Source organism: Castanea sativa, chromosome 7, assembly GCF_040712315.1.
Source record: "Castanea sativa cultivar Marrone di Chiusa Pesio chromosome 7, ASM4071231v1".
Lineage (NCBI taxonomy): Eukaryota > Viridiplantae > Streptophyta > Magnoliopsida > Fagales > Fagaceae > Castanea > Castanea sativa.
The window spans coordinates 44,580,058-44,588,551 of NC_134019.1; the positions used below are offsets into that span (position 1 = coordinate 44,580,058).

Sequence of the window (8,494 nt, forward strand, 5' to 3'; positions counted from 1 at the left end):
CCTCAAACACCTGCAAAACATATGTATGACCTAAATAAAACGAAAAAAATAATAATAATAAGAGTGAGGCTCATGGAATTTAATTCAATTCCATATGTTATGTTTTTTTGAACCAAAGCATGACTTACCTGCTTATGACCCAATTGTTGGGCCAATTTCAGGCTAATAATTCAAGAGTGTGTATATGCACCGCGTATCTTAGTACAAATTGGGCTTATTGTGCCACATCATTGATGAATTAATAGCCATCGTTATTTCCAGTGAAAAGAAATGAAAGAAAAAAATGTACATCTATGAATCTGCTTGTAGAACATTACAGAACTTTAAAATTTTATATTTGTAGCCTATATCCTGCAACTAATGTACATTAAAATTTTACAACATTTTAGCAAGTGGGGGAAGTTTGTAGCTTTGAAAGCTGTGCTTGACGGCGTCCTAAATGGAATGCGGCGACTATCCACAATAAGCACACCTGAGTAGTGGAAACAAAGCTGAATAAATTCTCCAAAATCTCACCTTAACCAAAAAGAATATAGGGAACAAAAAAGAAGAGAGAAGTAAAGTTAACTTTACACATACAGGTAAGGCATATATTGAGACAGTTGATGTTCTCCCATCGAGAGTACTAGAAAGTAGCTTGTACATCCCTGCAGTGGTAGCATCTCCAAGTCTTTGAACAACTACATCTATACACACCTGCAGTAGCATATACTCAGAGAGTGTATTGATGAGCTTTGCTATTAACCTTTTATGTCTGTGGCATCCAATTAATGTAGTATTAGTCACGCACTGAAACAATGTATTCCAATAACAGATGGCATGTTCTGAAGCCATGTTTTCTCTTTAGATCAAAGCCCTATCTCAACTTGAGGAACCTCTAAAACTAAATTCAGGACTTCTGAATTTACATAAACATAACCAGCTGCCAATAGTTTCTATGTGAATAAAACAAAAACAAAAATAAATTCTGGGAAAAAAGGGTCATGCCTTTGCTTTGTATTTCTCATCCTGTGAGACAACTGTAAATAGGAGTTCTCTTCCAGGCCTGGTCACAACATAAGTAACAACCTGCACAATAATAAAGTTGGAATTTTTAAAACCTACTTAACAATAATATATTGACCTTCAACTTCAGCCATCTTTCTTCCTAAACACAACATAATTTCCCTTTAAGAACGTATGTGTGGAGAGTGAAATTTAATCAACAATAAAACCAGAGGATGACTGCAGAATGAGAAAAAATGGGTCTAAGAAGGAAAACACAACTCACATTTACACAAGACATACCTTTCGCAAGGTCTCAGACACAGCAACGGCTACCCAAGTTGGCCAAACGGCAATAGCAATCAAATTTAAGAATGAAACAAAAGGAGCAGAGCAAATAGCTATAGTAACTCCAGCAACGGTAAGAATGCGCCCCTGTATTTTAACAAATGAAAGCAACATAAATAATGAAAGTTAAATAGATGATGATACATTTATTTCATTAACTTGCAGGACACATATGATACCTGGAGATATTGATCCTATATCCTATTGAATTTAAAAAATGCAATGTCAGGGCACAATACATGAAACTGCAGAAATTTTATACCAGTTTAAGATGGTAAAGGCTCCTAGGAAAAATGTCTTTGTTTTTCCTCCAAAAAGTTACGTATTTTTTCTCAAAGATGCCTTAAAATGCACTGAAACTCATTACATGTCTAGAAATAGGAACAGAAATCACAATTCCAATATATTTAACGAACATTAGTACGTGTACAACTACAGTTCAAAAAATGAGTTTTGCATAAAACAATAATTAAATTGCTAAGGAAATTGATATATGGCACTTTCTAGATCTCCAAGCATATTGCCACCTCTCAAGGTTAGAAGTCTTGATTTTGTACTAGAGTCAGTCATTATGGATATTCAAAACTACTAACCGAAAATCAACAATACATTAAAAGCCTGAAGAATTTTAAGTCTAGCAGAATATAGGTACCATCTAGATTTACTGCACCTGGGCCCCTCCAAATTACCACCCAAACTAAAAATAAAAAAGACATTAAAGGATTAGGGTCATCATCCATATGGTTGTGTACTTTGGAAGGCAATTAGACTTGGATGGGATTCTGCTCTAGATTTGGGGGGCTTGGTTTAGTGATGGCAGAAGAATTAGGTTCTGGGAGGATGTGTGGTGCTCTGATAGGAGTGTAGCATCCTGATGTCCTATGTTGTTTCAGTTAGTAGTTAGCATAGAGGCCATGATGTTGGATTACATTGAGATGAGAAATGGAGGAATCCAGTGGATCCCCATGTTTGTGAGATGTACTCATGATTGGGAGTTAAAAATTTTGCTCATTTTTTTTTCCAAAGTCTCTATTCGTTCCAGCTCCAAAAAGGAGTGGTGGACAAAATGCTATGCTTATGTAACTCTAAAAAAAAAATAAGGGTATACAACTTGCATACTCCTTAGATTCTTCTTTTGTACATTTGTTTCTTTGTTACCTTTATAAAAAAGGGAGGGGGGTGGAGAAAGAGAGAAGTTCCATTTAAGAGGTTTACAGCATATAAAAATAGATTCTATGATAAATATCCATCTGCTGCCAACCCAATACTTGTCTTTTTTCCGGCCTTAAATGAGATAATTTTATAATGTTACTCAAAAGGCCTATTAGTTTCATTATTGGAGACAAAAACCTGAAATTCAGATATAAGCATAAAACTAACCATGAAGCATGCACCCTCAGGAGGTAAAGATCTAAGTAGGTTCTTTAGAAAGTATTTCTCATATTCTCTGTTGTAACACCATGATATAACATCTAAATGACAGCCCAAATTCATCTTATAAATAACATACCGTCAAGGTAAGTTGTTCGGCAAGAATAAAAACAGCAATGAAACTATTTATCTGGGCAAACAATCTTCTTCTCTCATCAGAGCTAGTAATGGTTGCAGCAATTATGCTCACTTTCTGCAGAAGCAGAAAATGAACACAAATTCAAATTAATAATTACAAGCGCAATGGTGGTTGACAAATTAAGCACAACAAACTCAACCCAACTTAATTCAACCAAGGTGTAGGTCCCAACTGAAAATCAAGCACTAAAAACACGACTTTGGATATGGACAGGAATTTCTGTACAGACACACATCCATATCTGGTGTGGGTTGCTTGTACATGAAAGAAGACATGTCTTCTTTTTAACAGATTAATATAATATGTGCTAGCTATTATAATGTATGGTAATCAATACCAATAATAGAGAAAACATTAAAAAAAAAATGTAAATGGAATGAGAAAAGATTTAGTCTGATCCCAAAAAGAGGACAGCAAACAAAGTTGGCAAGAAAAATATCAAATGAGTAAGCCATTTCTTATGCTTCCTTTCCCTTTCCTCAATCTTCCTAAAGAATCAGAGGGAGGTAAAGATGGCAAAGGAAAAAAAAAGTTGTACTTTAGCTTTATAAGCACACAAAGAAAAATTCATGTGAGTCCAAGTCACATAACATATATTGAGAGGTTTATTCTAGAATCAAAGTACATTTTTTGCAACTGAGAAATATCTTACTTGGAAATAGAAGAATGAAGAGACAACTGCACTAAGCCACAGTAACAAAGACACGTACAACATATAAGTTGAAGACAATATGAGCCGGAGTCCATCTAAGATGGTCCAAAGCTGAGGCTTTTCCAAGGAACTTGGCAACTTAGGAGAAGAGTTTTTGAGAGGTTGTGCAGTCTGCCGATCTATATGAACCTCATTTTGCTGATCAGGATCAGCTTCCCTAGAAATAAAAAGAAACCTAGTCAAGAAATATGAGGTTTAGCCCTAACATCCCTGATCCAACCCATGGTGCTTTCCAATAAACTATAACAGATCAGTTTGAACCTTCTTTGAGAAAGCTTTTTAAACAGTTACCCAGAAACTGAACACGACTTTAAACAGTTCCCTAGGCATGGGTTGGGTATCAAAATCAGAAGGGCACAGAATCTTGTCATTTATATATTTATTATGCAGATTACATAAACCACATGTCAGCATATAGATTCAAGGCCGTTTAACTATATTGAGGCTAGGACTGATATGATAGGAAATATGCAAGAGAAGGAGGTTGGCATCAACCATACACCTAAAAACTCTTAAGGATTACTTCCATGATTTTCATAGTTTGAACCAAATTAACCACAGTCATTGTCAATATCACATTTCAAATGATAATAACACAACATAGAGTCATAGAGACCAGTTCTTTGAAGATTGATATTGAACAATGTCTAGGTCCTATAACAGATTAAACTGATGAAAACTCCTAGGACTGATATGATAGGAAATACACAAGGGAAGGGGGTTGGCATCAACCATACACCTAAAAACTCTATAAGGATTACTTCCATAATTTTCAAAGTTTGAACCAAACCACAGTCATTGTCAATATCACATTTCAAATGATAATAACACAACATAGAGACATAGAGACCAGTTCTTTGAAGATTGATATTGAACAATGTCTAGGTCCTATAACACCCCCCCCCCCCCCCCCCCCCAAGAAAAAGAAACAAATAAATGAAAGAAGAAAAGAACAAGAGAAATTATGAACACAACCTAGAGAATTTACCATCTTCTAGTCACTTATGCAATCAAAAAAATAGAGATATAGCTGACCTGATGGGAATTAATTCCTCAGGAAAATCGGAATTGTGGGACACATCCTTGTTTATCCCTTTTGATGACTGCGCAGCAAATTCCATTAGCAAAGCAGCAAATAGGAGTAGAACTGCAAGGAATCAATCCTTGGATTAAAACCCACCAAAAACAAGAAGGAAAGAGAGTTAAGAAAATTTACAATTTCCAAGGAGCTGAACAAGCAATCTTACATGGCCCCAACCAAGCCATTCCAGAGGCAAACAATGACCCAAAAAGCTGGCCAAGTGTGGCACCAGCACCAATGAACCTAAACAATCTTGAACCTGACTGAATACAGAACAAGTTAAATATGTATCAAAATAACAACTTGTTATCAGATATCTTGTGGCAGCAAACAGGCCTCACTGTCCATGACATCAATCACTCTTGCCCAAGTTGAAGAAATTGTTATTAGATTAAGCAGAGCAACCTTCAAAAAAGCAAAAATTCACATGAAGATCTAAATTTTGGAAATACTCTACAATATCTAAAAGTCAAAAAATAATAAATAGACCTTAAAAAATAAGATTAATTTCATACCCAAAGGAAGAATGCAACTCTCACTAAAATATAAAACCATCCATGGTCATCCCATTTTACAGAGTATGTAGAATTAGCATCAACCTTTTGTTCCTCTTTTGAAGTAGAGGATGTAGCCACTGATCTCTAGACAAGGGTGAAAAAAGAGCAAATCAGTGCAGGATGCAAACATAATCAAATTTCGGGAGTGAGCAAGCAGCTCAATAAAAAAACAATTATTTTATCATAAGATTCTAATCTTACCTATAATTTGGATAATGAATATCCAACCGATGAGGAAAACCATAGAATGAAGAACAAAACAAGTGATATGCTAAAAAACCTGTGTATCAAAACCAATGCCTGGAATTTCAAGAAGCAACTATTATAGGAGGATATGTGAAGAAACATAACTTGAAATTAAAGGGAAAACCAAAACAATAAAAAAATCTGCTGACTTCAAATGAATTATCCTTTTTCTTACTTTTATAAATGAAAATTAATTCACAAAGATAACCAGATGCAGAACAATTAGATACCACCAAAACTAATGATTTCAAAAACCTTATTTGGATATAGGTGAATTCGATGACTATTGACTACCCCAAAAGAAGTGATTATTATTCAATTAATGAGAAAACTACACTACTGATTACCATTGTGGCAGTGACAATAATGGGGCATGGGTGGTATGCAATCAATGACCACACCTATGTGCGCTTATGATCAGAGTTTAAGATCAAATGATGTGGGGAACAGCAATGACAAGAGAGCATAAGACACTTAGTCATGGTTAGAGCATAAGGCACATGAAAAAACACACATAGGTTGACTATCTCTTTTGGAAAGCCCAAAGAAATTGACTTGGGGTAGCTAAAATCCAGCAAACTAAACAAATAAGTATAGTTAATCCTCTCAAGAAAACCAAAAATGATTATAGACATTGCAATCACCAGTTTTGCCCATTGAAACCATAACATTGCGCATTGATACAACCATATTCTAAAATACAGAGTTTGAACACATAGTATGCATTGTCCAGTACATGGAAACATAAATGGAATACAAAGAGAAAGTAAGCAAAGCAGAGAAGGGACACTCACTTGGATGTTTGTTGGGCTTGAGTCCAAAGTCTGGTACAGGGAAGATGTCTTTTTCCTAAGCCAAAGGTAAATTCATATATGGAATCAGCATCCAATATCAAGAACTCTTGCAGACACGTCTGGTTTTCTTTTTCTTTTTGTTTTTTGGACAACATATTTTTTATCAAGACAATATCTAATGGTAACTATACTTACTGTGTTTACAGGTTGACGACTCATTTGAGCATAAATTTCGTCCGTATCTTTGTCTGCCTATCAAAAAATGTAAAGCAAAGATAAATCATAGATGTTCTAATGACATTTTTCGCAATTATATCCGTATTTAGGGGGATTGATTGCAAATAATAACTGACAAATACGTACATGCAATGTAACATTTTGAAGTTGGCACATCAATTGAGATGGAAGATTCGGATAGTTGGGAATTTCTGACGTTACTGTCCGTTTGGTGGAAGCAGCTACCTGTTCCAAGAAACAAAATGTACGTTACTTATATTAATTACAATGAGATAAACAGCATAACTCAGCACTGAAATTGCTGCCAATATATATCAGGAAAATCACTTCCAAAAAGCTCCCACCACACTTCTTATATTATATTTGACATATCCATGCTTCCTAGGGTGAAACAGGAGCTGGTTACCTAGGATCAGAGGTACTTTGCTATGAAACAACTTAATGGGAAAGAAAGGTTGCTGCCTCTAGTCATCATTAATGAGTTATTTGGCATGATGGCAAGCATCAATTGGGGAAATTAATTGTCTAGCCCATGCAACCAGTGGACGTTAAACCTACAACCTTACCCTCCACTTCACTCTTAGAAAGGAATAAGGTATCATTTGAGTTACCTTTTTTGAACCTTACACTATCTCGTATAATGAGGAGGACGTCTTGCATGTCCTTCGTCAGATGCCTCGGGCCCAGCTTTGTGTCCATGTTTGTGGCCCCCTGTCCCACAAGGAGGTGTCTTTGATATGCGATTTGGCCGACCTTTTGTCACTGCAGGTAACCCAACAGTCTGCTCAGCCTGAATATGGGATGGGTTGATGCCCGGAGAAGGGATGGTAGATGTACTGTGCGAGGGTGGCTCCTGCTGCTGGCTGTCAGGAGGGGTTGGATCAATACCCAGGTCAAAGGATGGAATGGGTGACAGCTCAGGAAATAACCGTGGGGTGGGTGGACGGATGTCAGACCCAGGACATGGATGTGGGGTGGGTGGACGGATGGTGGGGCTAGGAGATGGATGTGGGATGGGTGAAAGGATGGTGGGGCTAGGGGATGGATGTGGGATGGGTGAAAGAATGGTGGGGCTAGGGGATGGATGTGAGGTGGATGGGGAGGGATTGGGGGTGGGGACAACTCTCGGGGTAGCAACAAGCGGATGAGAGCCACGTCCGGCAAGAGCTCTACTCGTGCTTGGCCTCTTAGTAGTGCTTCAAGAGCCATGTCAAGTAGGAGCTCTGCTCGTGCTTGGCCTCTCAGTAGTGCTTGGGCTCTGAGTAGCCGCTACCGCAGGAGTAGTTGCCTCCTCATTTGGGGCCTCAAGGATAGGAGGTTGTACACGGCCAATCTCTTGCACTGCCTTTAGCACATTAGGAATGTTCTTGTGGTCCTCTGTGCCCACTGGGTGACACCTCAACAAACAAACGTATCCTTCAATCTACACATGGAAAAACCAAGTATATTAGTAATGCAATACCAAATCAACAATGCCAATCGATAATAAAATAAATGTCGGTTCTAAATTGGTTCTACTAGTAATAATTGCAAATTATAGGGAGACTAAGTGTTACCTTTGACTAAATTTAAATTATATTTCTATTAAAGATGTAGCTAGCGAATAAAGTAGACAAAAATGCTAATTAAAAATTCAAATGAACAGAAAATTAAAAATAATAAAAATGGACAGAAGAATGTATACCATAACTCTAATAGGAAATAGGAAATATGAGCTTAGAGCATCTCAAATTAGTTTTTAAAATCAACAGAGTTCTCTATAAGTTAAATCAACAAACTTCTCTATAAGGTAAATCAACAAACTTCTCTATAAGGAATCTTAAGGAGACAATAGCTTTAAAAGGGAGGTTTGATGCTAAGAAGACATTGGACCACATATATCATGTTCTCTAAACAGTGGTTTCATGCTAAGAAGTACGGTAAGATGTAGAACACATGGAGAAGTTGCCATTAGAATCAATCTAG

At 36.8% G+C, this 8,494-nt stretch overlaps 1 protein-coding gene across 1 annotated transcript; it reads right to left on the reverse strand.

Annotated features, from left to right (window-relative positions):
- Window positions 1-342: 342 nt before the first annotated feature.
- Window positions 343-5,285, reverse strand: LOC142642046 (uncharacterized). The gene is made up of 10 exons (XM_075816397.1): window positions 5,211-5,285; window positions 5,032-5,100; window positions 4,862-4,958; window positions 4,650-4,761; window positions 3,555-3,771; window positions 2,843-2,956; window positions 1,288-1,419; window positions 988-1,068; window positions 580-696; window positions 343-472 (listed from the first exon to the last, which is right to left on the reverse strand). Exons 2-10 carry the CDS (start codon window positions 5,041-5,043, stop codon window positions 386-388), a joined length of 969 nt encoding a protein of 322 aa, XP_075672512.1. The 5' UTR covers window positions 5,044-5,100; window positions 5,211-5,285; the 3' UTR covers window positions 343-385.
- Window positions 5,286-8,494: the final 3,209 nt, after the last annotated feature.